The sequence below is a fragment of the Galeopterus variegatus genome, unplaced genomic scaffold (genome assembly GCF_000696425.1).
Source record: "Galeopterus variegatus unplaced genomic scaffold, G_variegatus-3.0.2 Scaffold2021, whole genome shotgun sequence".
NCBI lineage: Eukaryota > Metazoa > Chordata > Mammalia > Dermoptera > Cynocephalidae > Galeopterus > Galeopterus variegatus.
The window spans coordinates 282860-297314 of record NW_007728132.1 but is presented as its reverse complement, the minus strand read 5'-3'; the positions used below and the strand labels follow the sequence as shown (position 1 = coordinate 297314).

Here is a 14455-nt window from a genome sequence, read left to right as displayed (position 1 = left end):
AACACCGAGGGTTGTGATCCCGTTGCCGGTCGCGGTACGGGTGCAACACCGAGGGTTGTGATCCCATTACCGGTCACGAAAAAAGACAAAAAAGAAAAAAAAAAAAAAAGAAAGGGATACAGAAGGGCAGGCCCGGTGGCGCACTCGGTAGAGTGCAGCACTTGGGAGTGTGGCGGCGCTCCCGCCGAGGGGTCGGATCCCATATAGAGACCGGTCTGCTCACTGGTTGAGTGCGGTGCAGGCGCGACACCGAGGGTTGCGATCCCGTTGCCGGTCGTGGTACGGGCGCGACACCGAGGGTTGTGATCCCGTTGCCGGTCGCGGTACGGGTGCGACACCGAGGGTTGTGATCCTATTACCGGTCACGAAAAAAGACAAAAAGGAAAAAAAAAAAAAAGAAAGGGATACAGAAAAGGGAAAACCATCCTCTGACACAACAGGAAGATAGGCAGCCATCTGCGAGGCACTAAGTGATATATACCAGTATGAGTATTAAAGTTGAGTAGGCTTTAGATGAAATGAAAGAGATGGAAGAAGGAGAAAGGGTTGTAGGCGGAAGGAACAGCATATGCTAAGGAATGAACTACTAGAGGTTATAAAGGCTTTGCACAGAGGCAGGCAGGGAACAGAAAATTATTCTGTATAGTACCTTAGTGTTGCAAGACCAGAAGGTACAAATGAGAGGGGGCTGAAGCAGAGTGAAAAGGCAGAAAGAAATCAGATAGTGAAAAGCTTTATTTGCTATACTATAGTACCTGAATTTAGGAGGGAAGCTATAGGTAGCCAATAGAAGATTTTAACCAGTGGAGTCACAAAGTCAGATTTTCATCACAAGAAGTTCTTTTTTTTTTTTTGTCTTTTTCTGTGTCCGGCAACGGATCGCAACCCTCAGTGTTGCCCCCATACCGGACCAGGACCGGCAACGGGATCGCAACCCTCGGTGTTGCTCCCGCGCCTCGCTCAGCCAGTGAGCGGGAACCGGTCTGTATGTGGGATCCGAACCCTCGGCTGGAGCGCCACCGCGCTTCCCAAGCGGCGCACTAGCGCAGTGCGCCACCGGGCCGGCCCACAAGAAGTTCATTTTGAAGGAACTGTGTAAAGTAGTTTGAATAACCTATTTTGGGGGCGGGGAAGACTGAGAGCATTGCAGACCAAAGATCAGAGAAGTAGCAAGTTAAAAGCCCAATACACACATGCAGAGAGAAAAAGAACTGAACTAAAGGAGTGGAACTTTGAATGGGGAGAAGACATATTCCAAATATGTATAACAGGCTGACAAAAGAATTTGGTGCATAATAATATAGATCATACAAAAGTACTTCAGAAAGCTGGTAGCAAAATGGAATTAAAAGATAATACAAGTCTTGGGCCGGCCCAGTGGCGCACTGCTATAGTGCACCGCTTGGGAAGTGCGGCGCCGCTCCCGCCGAGGGTTCGGATCCCACATACAGACCAGTTCCCGCTCACTGGCTGAGTGAGGCGCAGGAGCAACACCGAGGGCTGCGATCCCGTTGCCGGTCCCGGTCCGGTACGGGGGTGACACTGAGGGTTGCGATCCGTTGCCGGACACAGAAAAAGACAAAAAAAAAAAAAAAAAAGATAATACAAGTCTTTCCATGAAGTTTTTGAAGACCTCTCATATGTGATCACCTGACTTTTAAGAATATTCTACAAGCCCGAGAATAGGTAGAAAATGCCTTAAATACTATCATGACTATAAGATGCTAAATTATAAAAGCATTATAGAGCTATATATAAGCTATACAGATATATATAAAATCTGTATATTATTTTACTATACTTTTTTCAGTAACTCTTTACCCAAACATATTTAAAATACATTAATTCAGATCTTTATCTGAAGCAATTCAGTAGGAGCAGCCAGAACTACATCTTTGATCAAGGCAGGGCTTCCATGACAAGATCCTGAACAGAAAAACAAAGCTGAAGTAGAGCCACATCTGAGTGCATATAAATGAATAAATTAAAAACTCTTGACCAAAAATCAGGCATAAATGAATTCAGCTGAACAAGGTAACAAAAGATGTCCGTAACAGTTCTGAGACCTTGTTTAGTTTACTTAGGCCTCAAGAGTCTCTTAATCTAGAGCATGCATTAGTTCAAAGAACAACTATAGACAGATACTGGTTTGCAGATCACAATTATTATTATTTTTTTTTTCCTTTTTGTCTTTTTTTACTGCCCGGTAACGGGATTGCAACCCTCGGTGTTGCGCCCGCACCGCGCTCAGCCAGTGAGTGGGAACCAGTCTCCACATGGGATCTGAACCCTCGGCAGGAGCGCCACTGCGCTCCCAAGCGGTGCACTCTCCAGTGCGCCACCGGGCCGGCCCTGCAGATCACAATTCTGATGAACCAACCTCACCTAAACAATTCACAGCATTCTCCCATCCTGCTTAAAAAAAAAAAAATCCATCATCATAACTTTATTATAAATAAAAACTTCAATATAAATAAATACAGACAAAGCTTCCTAAGCTAGTGTGTCACCAATGAGCTACAGGTTTATGGAGGTAATGATCCCTTCAGGACCCCCACAGCATCTGGGCAGGACATGGGCCATTCTGAATTCCTGGGTCAGTCACTTCTACCTATAAGCAGCCTCATCTATTGCCTCAGTGTACTTTACATACAGTATTATTGTTTGTTATGTGTTGCTGAAAATGGCTAGGAAGCCATTTGGTATAAGCAAAATAATATACTATTTCCTACTTTTAAAGAATTTTTGAGAACACAATAATATTAAAAACATTTCTTTCAGCTTAAATTCCAAACTAAGAAACAACATGTTCACCCTTGTCCCCAGCCTCAGATGAACACATGTAGGATTATATTCATTAAATTTTTAAAAAACAAAAGTATGTAAGTCTATGACTTTTCATTCTACTTAAGTACAGAGATAGAAAACTTACTTTTAACTTGGGTATCATCCAATGCTTTGTATTCTGTACTCTTAATTGCTAGTTCTACACCATAGCCAGATAAGTACATTTTCCGTGAGCTTGGTTTCTGTTCAAACACATGTATTTTATAAAAAGAGAAAATACTTAGTCAAATATATTGTTTTAAATTCAGTGTATTAAGACATTAGGTAAATTACTAATATTGAAGGTTTGTTTGTTTTTTTTTTTCCTTTTTGTCTTTTTTACTGACTGGTAACAGGATCGCAACCCTCGGTGTCGCGCCCGTAACGGGGACTGGCAATGGGTTCGCAACCCTCGGTGTTGCGCCCACACCGCACTCAGCCAGTGAGCAGAAACCGGTCTCCACATGGGATCCGAACCCTTGGCAGAGGCGCCGCCGCACTTCCCAAGCGGCACACTCTCCAGTGCGCCACCGGGCCAGCCCGAAGGTTTTTAATCACTGTGAAATTATTATTACTTGGGGACTTTTATACTCTCTCTGCATAGTCTACCAAGGAACCAGAGTTTGGTTGATGAATACTCCTTTACTTTCTAAAAACTTTGTCATGACTCTACTGCTTTAATTACTTTTTAAAAAGTAAAAAATTACTTTTGAAAAAATATGATCTTTTTCTGTTATACCATGACAACTTCCCCATGTCTCCGAAGAGTTAACTAAGGGTCTAATACAGTCAAGTTTCAGCAAAACTGTACTCCTTTTAGAGACTTCCACAAGATTTACTAAATCAGCAAAGGCAATTCATTTGCTAGTTGTCTAGATGTAGGACAACTAGAGTGTTGCCTAAAGGAGGGGCAAAGGAAAAAAACTTAGTGCCTTAGAAATATGATTAAATTTTTCTTCAAGTCTCTCAATGATTAAACTATACCAAATACTACAAACTGATATCTGTTCTTACAATGAGGGGTTACAGGTGAATAAAACTGAGTTGTCTGAAATATTTATGATCAGAATTTTGGTAGTTAATTTTCCTCTTTTTATAAAGGCAAATATAAAATTTACTTTTAGAGACTACCCCCTCAAGCAAGAGAAGTCACCACATTTTATTCAAAAAGAAGCAATCTAGATGGATGTACACTATATTTTAGAAGATATCTAAGGTTTTTTTTTTCCAATTTCCAGACTGAAATTCTTAGCAGTTCTGCTGCAATTATTATCATTTGGCATATTATTTCAATGGTTAGGAAACCAGTTTAACCTAGTGCTCAGCAAATCCCTGGAAGATGCTACATGTCTTCGCTTAATTCAGGCTTGCACAGGGGCAGTTTTGCAATCCTAAACATGATAGAGGAAGGGGTAGAAATTAGAGGGAAGGAGAACCTTCATTGTGTATTACTCTTTTTATTCTCTACTTTCCTCCCTAAACTTTCCCCCAGCCTTAAAATAAGTATTTGAGCAGAGTGACTACTCCCTGACATGTTCTATTTCCAAATAAGACTATGTAATAATTAGTTTCAGATAGGCAGACAAGTATTTAAGATTGCTGCCCATACTAAAATTTAATTTGCTAATTTCTCAGGAATATGCTATAATGAAAGATACCATATGGAAACTAGGTTATTTACTATAGTAATCTGACAAAGTTGAAAGTTTTTTAGATTTTTTTATTTCATACAACTCAATTTAAAAATAGACTTTGACTATCCACTCAAAAGACAATTGGCTGGTGGCTAAGCAAATCGAAGCTGTAAAACCACATATCTTGTTACAGTTTATGAAAGAAATGCAATTTCACATAATCAATTTCCATTATCAGTTCTGGAAAGTTATTAGCTCCTTAGTAATAAAAAAAATGCTTATTAAATTCATATTTACTTTCCCATTTGAAAATGTATTAATATAAAATTTGAATTGTAGTTTAAAAAGTTTGTATTGGCAAACCAAAATGTTCATAGGTCAAATCTGCTGAAGAGAAAAAAATTTCTTCATTTTTCTATTTCTTTTCCCCACAAAAAGGTATCTGTACAAAAGGCAGCATAAATAAGTCTACTTTTATCAGAATTACATGTTGACTAGATTTACATTATAGCTATTTTGAATGTATAAGATGTCATTCATTAAATAAAATGCTATAATTTGATGCTACAAATGCCAAAGTGTTAATATGATTTCACAGTGTAATAACTTGGGACAGATTCTCAATAAATGGGCATACCTCCTTTAGGGGCATATTAGAATCACGTGGGGGAAATTTAAAGAAGGCAAACATATACTTATATCTCCCACTCCCACTTGTTTTCTGATTTGCTTCTCATCTCCACCCAGTAGAGAATAACAGCCTTAACGTGCCACTGTTATTGATGGTAATGCATCTATCCTTCTGGCAAACTCAGTTGGGAAAAAGATTGAGAATTATTGGCATAAGAGTATTAGACTATATAAAATGTTTTGTGTGCATACTCTAGCCCCTTACTCTTGATCCTCTTTTCTTTCACATTTGGTTTTTCTTGAAATGCTTTTATCATCACCTAACATAAATGTATTTATTTGTTTTGCATCTCCTGCCACTAAAATGGAAGTTCTCTGAGAACAAGGAATGTTTCTATCTTATTCACTGTTATATGAACAGTGCCTGGCACAAAGGAATTCAAATATTTATGAAATTAATGACTTAAACTTGTCTTTACAAATTACACACATATCCAATACAACCACACTTTATATTTTACTTTATACATCTTTGTGTAGATTACACAAATATCTATCTTCTATTTTGCCAATACACTCAAGAATACTAAGATTTTCCCACTTCTACTAATTAGCAATAACTCACTCAAAATTATACAATGAACAATTAAAGTTGAGAATGATAAATCACAAGGAGAAAAAACATTTCATATGATGTTATTACAGGACAAGTCCCCAGGTGGCTTTGGCAACCCAGCTCTTCCCTGCTGTCTCACTTGTAGTTCCCAGAATAACTACAAAGTGAACTGGGAATGCAACATTCTGAGATAAAGAGGAACTGACTGGAACAGCCTGGGCTCTGTTCCTGTCACTCCTAGAACAGGATGTCTTTAAACACTTTAGCCTAGATTGTCAAGTGCCCCTGCGGGATAAAACCCAGGGCAAAGGATGCTTTCAGTTTCCCTCAACTGGGGCAACATGGAGCACAGGCACATGAAACTCCGTCCATCCTGGGCCTTGGGGGAGGAATGGCTTGCCATGAATCCTAGGTTTCTACTGTCCCTTGCTGCCAACCTGTGAGTAATAAAGTTGCTTCATTTAACTTGTGTGATTGTTCTGTCTCACCAGACTTATGTAAGTGGATTGATATTGGTACATGTTATGGGCAATATGTTTAGAGTCCTCCCCTGAGATTGATACTGTTGCTTCACTAATTATCAAAATATAGAAAACAAAATTAAGATACTGAAATGAGCTATTCATCTTCCATCACCAGTACTTAGCATAGTGCCCAACTCACTGGCATTTGTGAAAGATCATTATACTAGTGCCCAGAAATGAATAACCGTTTCTCATGTCCACACACTTTTGCAAAGTGGCCTTCCTACCAAGAAATAGTTCCAATTCTTTTGAATCTGGCTGGCCTTGTGACTTACTCATACAATGTGGCAGAAGTGTCAGTGTATGATTTCTTGGGCCTAGGGCTTCAGAGGCATTGCAACTTCCACTCTTGACTTTTTGAGACTCTAAGCCAACCATTATGGGAAGAATAACAATCTAACCTACTGTAAAATGAGAGGTCATGCAGAAGAGAACCAAGGAACTCCAGCCATCGGCCAGAACCAACGGCCAGACAGGTGTGTGAGGATAACTTGAATACTCAAGCCCTAATCTGGTACTGTGACTACCACTGCGTGAATGAGACCAGCAGAAGAAATGCTCAGACTATCAACCAACAGAATAAAAAAAAATTATAAGTTGTTACCACGTTAAGCCACTAGGTTTGTTACACAGCAATTCAGGCACAGACATAGCATCCAATAAATGTGCAAGGAGGGAGAAAGGAAGGGAAGACAGATTCTTCCTCACAAATTTCTATTTCAAAGAAAACCCAGTTTTCCACATAAATAGTGGTAATTTATGTTTTTTCATTCTTTTACAATCATATATTACTGCTTTGAGAAGTTAAAAGGTAGCTTCAATCAGCACAAACAAACTTAAATTCTGGATTCTCCATGTAAGAAGCAAAGCTGTGGAATCAAAGCAGCTCTAGGAGAAAACAATTTTATAAGCTTCATATCTTTATTAAAGAGCCACTTAGTTATGACTTCCTCTCTCTTGGATTTGGAAAGTCTCATCTTTCTCCTTGTTCAGTGGACAGATATTAGATAGCATCAGAATCCTATGAGAAGCTTTAAAACATATATATTCTCAACCAGTATGCCAGATCTACAGAAGCAGGATCTCCAGGGGTGAAAGAAGTTTTTTTTAAAAACACCCCTGTTTGGTGTCAGGGTAGGGAATGAGACTGATAATGGGAGACAAAAGAGACTTTTATTTTTAAAGTTTTCTTCCTTTTATTAAAAAATAGACTTGAAGAAAATATAAACTGTTAACCATCAATTCTGGGTAGTATATAGAAAGAGATTTCTTATATTATTTTCATACTTTTTTGCATTGTAAATTTTTCTCTAAATAAATAAATAAAGCAAGCAGGTGGGAAGAGAATGATGACAGTAGAGACAACAGAGAAAAAGTACTTACAGGAAGAAACAGAAACTGAGCATTTGAATACCTGCGACAGATAGAACCAGATGCTAGTGAAGCTGGCATGGAGATATAGCTAGAAATTGACAAAACATTTATAACACCTGCTAAAGGCCAAGTGTGAGCTGATGTGAGAGTGTGAAGCCCCTGGTAGCTCCAAGCACCGGGAGGCTTGCACCCTCTTGCACAAGGAAGATTGGGGAGAGTCCTGAGAAAGCTTCCACCGTGGTACTGGCTGGGAGAGAAGAGAAGTAACTGCTGAAATCCACTCAGATATATCTCCCCTATAGAACCAAAGCCTTAATCTTCAGAGGCAAGGGCAATAAAACTGTAGTCATAGAGCACTGGTGGAAACCCACTGCTGATGGGAGAAACAACATAGGTGAAAAGAAAGCTCTAACCCAGAGAAGGGGCAGGAATACCTGCTAGACCCAACATTCTATCTGAAAGAGGGTCAGGAACACTTGGAAATCCAGATTCATACTGTCTGCCCAAAAAGGAGGCTTAATCAGAACATCAGAGAATTAAAACCCTGTCCCCTTTACAAGCTCCCCCCCATCCCCCAAAAAACCATTCTAAAAAAAGTTAAATTAAGATAACACTGAAATACAGCTGGGAAAGCTGTAAGAAACATATTCTCTCTGGGAAGTTGTACAAAGTGAAGATGCAAACCCAAAGCCAAGTGAACAGCAAATGTTAAACCCAACCAGCTCCAGACTACAGTAGCTCAATACTGCTCACACTAAAAGGATGGCCAAGACTCATGACCAGTATCTATGGTCCTATACAACATGCCCAGGTTTCAACAAAAAAATCACAAGATATCCAAAATACAAGGGAAAAAAAACCACCGAAACAGTCTGAAGAGACAAAGCAATCACCAGTACTAGAATCAGAGAGAACAAAAAGGTGTCAGAACTATCAGTAGGGAATATAAAATAACTATCCAATGATTAGTATGTTAAGGCTCTAATGGAAAAACTAGACAACACGCATGATCAGAGAGGCAAACTCAACACATATATGGAAACTATAAGAGACAAATAGCAATGTTAGAAATAAAAATCACAGTAACAGGAATGAAGAATGCCTTCAAAAGATTCAGAAGTAAATTTGACACAGCCAAGGAAAAAAAATCAATGAACTTAAAGGTAGGTCAATAGAAATTATCCAAATTGAATTCAAAGAAAAAAAATTAGTGGGAAAACAAAACAAAAAATCCAGAACAGAATACTCAGGAGCTATGGGACAAAATCAACTGTTCTAATGTAAACATAATCAGAATCTCAGAAAAAGAAAGAAAATGGAGAGGAAGTTGGGAGGGAGGGAAGAGGGAAGCAGGGAAAAATATTAGCCAAGAATTTTCCAAAATTTGTGAGATAATCAACCACACATACAAGATAAATACCTATGAATCTCATATTCAAATTCCTAAAATCAAAGACAAAGAGAAAATCTCGTACACAGTCAGAAAAAAGACACATTTCCTACAGAGAAACAAAGCAAAAATGGAACAAACAGAACTAGATAGCAAAGTGGTAGATTTTTAAGACCACAATATAGAATTACTTTAAATTAACTCATTGGTTAATAGAGACTGTCGGTTAAAATAAAAAAGCAAGATCCAACTATATGCTGTCTAAAAAACCCACTTTAAATATAAAGACATAGACAGGTTAAAAGTAAAAAGATGGATAAAGACATATCATGCAAACACTAACCAAAAAAAAGTAGGAATAGATATAATAATATCAGACAAAACAGACTTTAGAACAGGAAGCATTATCAGGGATAAAGAGGGTAAATTACATAATGATACAGGATTGAATTCTACAACTGAACATATAGTGTTAATGTATAAGAATTAATAACAGGACTTCAAAATATATAAGACATAGGGACTGGGTGATTAGCTCAGTTGGTTAAAGTGTGGTGCTGATAACATCAGGGTTTTGTTCCTGTACAGACTAGCCACAAAAAATAGAAATAAAGACAGAACAGAAAGAAAAAATAGGCAAATCTACATTAATAGGCGGAGATTTCAACATTTTTCTCTCTGTAACTGATAGAACAGACATAAAATCAATAATACAGATGATCTATGAGCCAACATGACCTAATCAATATTTATACAACATTTCCCAATAAAAGCAGAATTCCTTTCAAGTGTACACAGAGCATTCACAAAACTACATTTTATTCTAAGTCATAAAACACAACTTAGCAAATTTTAAAAAATCATACAAAGTATGATCTCGGACCATAACAAAATTAAACTAGAAATCATTTTTTAAAAAGTCTGGAAGACCACCAAATATTCAAAAATTAACACTTCTAGATAACTGTGGGTCAAAGAGGAAGTCTCCAAAGAAAATTTAAAACATTTGGATTCAAATAAATGTTAAAATACAATATATAAAAATGTGTGGAATTCAACTAAAGCAGTTTTTAGAGGGAAACATGTAACAACACTTATATTAGAAAAGAAAAAAGATCTACACTCAGCAACCTAAGTACCACCTGACGAAACTAGATATAGATGAGATGAGAAAACTAAACCCTAAGCAAGGCAAAGGAAAAAAATAATAAATATTAAAGTAGAAACGCACAACATTAAAAACAGAAAAACAACGGAAAAAGTCACAATGAAACCAAAGCTGTTTGTTGTGAAAGATCAGGAAAATTGATAAACCTCTAGCTCGGGTGAGTGAGGAAAAAAAGAGATGAACAAATTATTACTATCAGTTATAAAAAGTAAAAAAAGTGTGTGTGTGTTGGGGAGGACCATTACTACTTTCCCCTCAAACATTAAACAAAAATAAGAAAATACTATAAACAATTTTCTACCCATAAATTTGACAACTTACGTGTAATGAATCAAATCCATGAAAAAAGCAAACTACCAAAGAATACAAAATAGATAACTTGAATTGTCCCATATCTACCAAAGAAATCACATTTGTAATTAAAAATTTTACAAAGAAGAAACCTCCAGGCCAATATAGTTTCATTTCTACCAAATATTTAAGGAACAACTAATACAAATTTTACACAGTCTGTTCCAGGAAACAGAAGAGGGAACACATTCCAGTTGCTACTTAGATGCCTGCAACAACTTAATACTCATACTAGATAAACATAAGAAAATAAAACTAGAAGTCAATATCACTCAGGAACACAAATGTGAAAACCCTAAATAAAATATGAGCAAATTGACCCAGTAATATATAAAAAGCATAAGACATCAAAACTAAATGAGATTCATCCAAGGACTGCAAGGCTGTTTCAACATTTGAATATTATTCAGTATAATTTACCATATTAACAGATTGAACAAGTAAAATCATGATTATCTCAATAAGTAGAGAGAAGCATTTGACAACATTCGACATATATTCATAATAAAAACTCTCAGCAAATTACAAACAGAAGGGAATATCCTTAACTTAATAAAGGTCATGTTAAAAAAAACAAAAATAAAAAAACCCTACATCTAATATAATACTTAATAGTGAAAGATCAAATGCTTTCCCCCCCAAGATCAAGAAAAGGCAAAGATATCCTCTCTCTACTCACATTCAACGTTGAACTAGAAGCCCTAATCATTACAATAAAGTAAGAAAAAGAAATAAATGGCATATAAATTGGAAAGGAAGAAAAACACTAATGAAAGAAATCAAAGGATATTTAAGTAAACCAAGAGATATACAATTTTTATCAACTAGAAGACTCAATATCGTTAAGATGTTAATTCTCACAAATTTGATTTACATATTCAATGTAATCTCAATCAAAATGCCAGCAGGATTTTTTGTAGATACAGACAGGCTGATTCTAAGGTTTACATAAAAAGGCAAAGGAACTAGAATAAAAAAAAATTCTGGAAAAGAATAACAAAGCTGGAGGACTCACATGACCTGATTTTAAGGCTCATTATAAAGCTATTGTAATCAAGCCATGTAGTATTGATGTGAGGATAGGCATACAGATCAACAACACAGAATAGAGAGGCCAGAAATAGATGCATACAAATAGAGTTAATTATATTTTACAAGGGCATAAAGGAAATTCGATGGAGAAGAAAAATTAATCTTAACACATAACTCACAATTTACACAAAAATCAATGCAAAATGGATCATAAGCCTAAATGTAAAATATAAAACTATAAAATTCCTAGAAGAAAATCTGCATGATCTTGAGATTGGTGATGAATTTTTACATACAACTCCAAAAATATAATCCATTAAAGAATTGGTGAACTGGAGTTTACAAAACACTTTTGCTCTGCAAAAGACATTGTTAAGAGAATGATGAGTCACAGATTGTTATATTTGCAAATCACATATCTGATTAATGACTTGTATCCAGAACATATAAAAAAAACTCTTAAAACTCAAAAAAATAGTTCACTAAAATATATAGGTGGCAAATAAACTCATAGGAAGTCACTTGACTTCATTAGTCATTAGGGAAATGCAAAGTAAAACCATAATGAGATACCACTGCACAACCATCAGAATGGCTAAAATCCCCAAACTGATATTAACAAATGGTTAGGATTTAGAGCAAAAGAACTCTCTTTTATGGCTGGTGGTAATGTAAAATGGTATAACCACTTTGAAATACAATTTGGTATAGTTTATTATAAAGTTAAACATTGACTTACCATACAACTAAGCAGTAACACTCCCAGGTGAATTGAGAGTCCAAAACATATATGTGCCTATATGAAAACTTGGTATATGACAAAGTGGAATAAAGACATGACTGTTCAAAGAATGATGTGGGGACCAGTGATTTTCCATATGGAAAAAAACAATTACATTTCTACCCCACAGCATATTCATATAAATTCTGGATAGATCAAAGAGTAAAACATAAAGAACAGAACTTTAACTCTTACAAGAAAAGATAAGGAAATGTCTTTATGACATCATGAAGGAAATCATTAAGAAAAAATTGGACAAATTTCACTACATCACAATACTTGTGCTCAGTGAAACAATTTTTCCATAAACAATTTTTTTAAAATACAAGACCAGAAATATACTAGAAGAAGATGTTTACAATTATGGAAGATGAGTATTCAGAATATATAAAAAACACCTTTTAATCACTGAGAAAAATAATCCAATATAAATATAGACATAGGATATGAATAGGCAATTTACAAGTATATTTGTAATGCTTTATTAAATATTAATATGTAAATCATTAATAATGTGGAAAATGGAAATTAAAACACCCTTTCCATGTTAGAAATATAAAAATAAAAAATCAAAGTCCTTGCTCTAATGACCATTAAATTCTAGTGTGCATGTGTGTATGTGTTGGAGGTGTTAAAGAAATAAATTTGAGATACAGTTATAAGTGCTATGAAGTTATTAAAACAGAATAATGTGATACTGTGATGGCAATGGGAAGCTAGGGAAGTGAGGGACAATACAACACATTTGATGAGAAATCTGAGTGACAAAGCAGTCACCTCTCAAAAGAAATGGGGGTAAGAGTATTCCTATACCATGCTTGGCACTTTGACCTAATATATACTATCAGTATATCAAGTAAATCAGATTTCTTCACTGTGATACATTTTTACTAAAAATAATTGTATGTGAGTCCTAGCAAATATTATACACACATTATTGAAGCACATTTTTGTTTCTTCATTTGTTTTAAATCTATGCCAGATATATGAACATGACGAAAATAATTAAATATGACACCCCCAGAACAGAAGGAATCCCAATATATTTCTCCACATAAAATTCACGTTTGATGTGTTAAGTTAAAAAAGATCTTAAGTAACTATTATGGTGAAAATTATTATGTAAATCTAATAAGGAAATTATCAAAACAATTATTTTTCTAGAGCCAAAGTAATCTTGGAAAAATCAGGCATATACCTGAATATAATGGCGAAGAACATACTGAATTTCCCCATTTTGAGCTTTTTCAGACAATACTTTGTGAAATGAACCAAATGCTCTAGTACCCATTTCTGCATAGAGGATAACCACTGGTAAGTTCTCTTTGTTTGTAGGAAATTTATGATCTCCTTTAAACAGATACGGTCTGGGCCTAAAAGGAAAACAAAACACAACCTTTTAAAAGAAATGAAAGTTAACAGTTTATTGGAAATATGACACTTTATAATTTCTGCTTATCAATTTATAATATACATAATCACAGAAAAATAAATTTACTATGGTGACTTTGTATACATAACTTCTCCTAAATGATAGAAAATAAAAAAATCTGGTTAATCCAAAATTGAACAATAAAAATATTTTTCAACAAGTTTCATTATCTTTAAACAATAGCATATAATGGCAACATAATTTTCAGTGAAATAAAATTTATATTTTCTTTAATTAAAAGGATGTAATTTCTCATTATAGCTCATACTTCATGAAAACAGATTCCAAATTTTTAAAAAAACAAAGACACTACTGATGGATCTTGGATGTGACTGGCGCCATTGTGCACATAATAAGCACAAAATAGCCACCAGCCTTGTCTCCCACTCCACTAATACTGGGTTGGTACCTGAAAAACAACTACCACTGCCATAAAAACCCAAGAAAAATCAAAACCCACTAGTATAATAAAAATGGCATCCATGAAGAGAAAACAAACAAACAAAAAGGCTATCTACAACCCAAGGAACCAACTAATACAGAAAACAAACAGTAAATCAGAAAGAAAGGAACAAAAAACACCTAAGACATCCAGACAAAAATCAATAAAATGCTAGGATTAAATAAACACTTTTAAATAACAACTCTTAATGTAAAAGGATTAAATTCCCTAATCAAAAGACACAGACTGGCTGAC

The 14455-nt window shown here is 35.6% G+C and overlaps 1 protein-coding gene across 1 annotated transcript in view; it reads right to left on the bottom strand.

Annotated features, from left to right (window-relative positions):
* LOC103596472 (UDP-glucose:glycoprotein glucosyltransferase 2-like) overlaps positions 1–14455 on the bottom strand; it is a gene marked incomplete at its 3' end in the record, with an annotated part of 80697 nt that overhangs the window by 33763 nt on the left and 32479 nt on the right. Inside the window, exons 5-6 of the mRNA XM_008580110.1 lie at positions 13525–13699; positions 2933–3029 (exon numbers count right to left, since the gene is read on the bottom strand). Of these exons, the coding sequence (XP_008578332.1) occupies positions 2933–3029; positions 13525–13699 (272 nt within the window). The remainder of the gene's footprint in view (positions 1–2932; positions 3030–13524; positions 13700–14455) is intronic.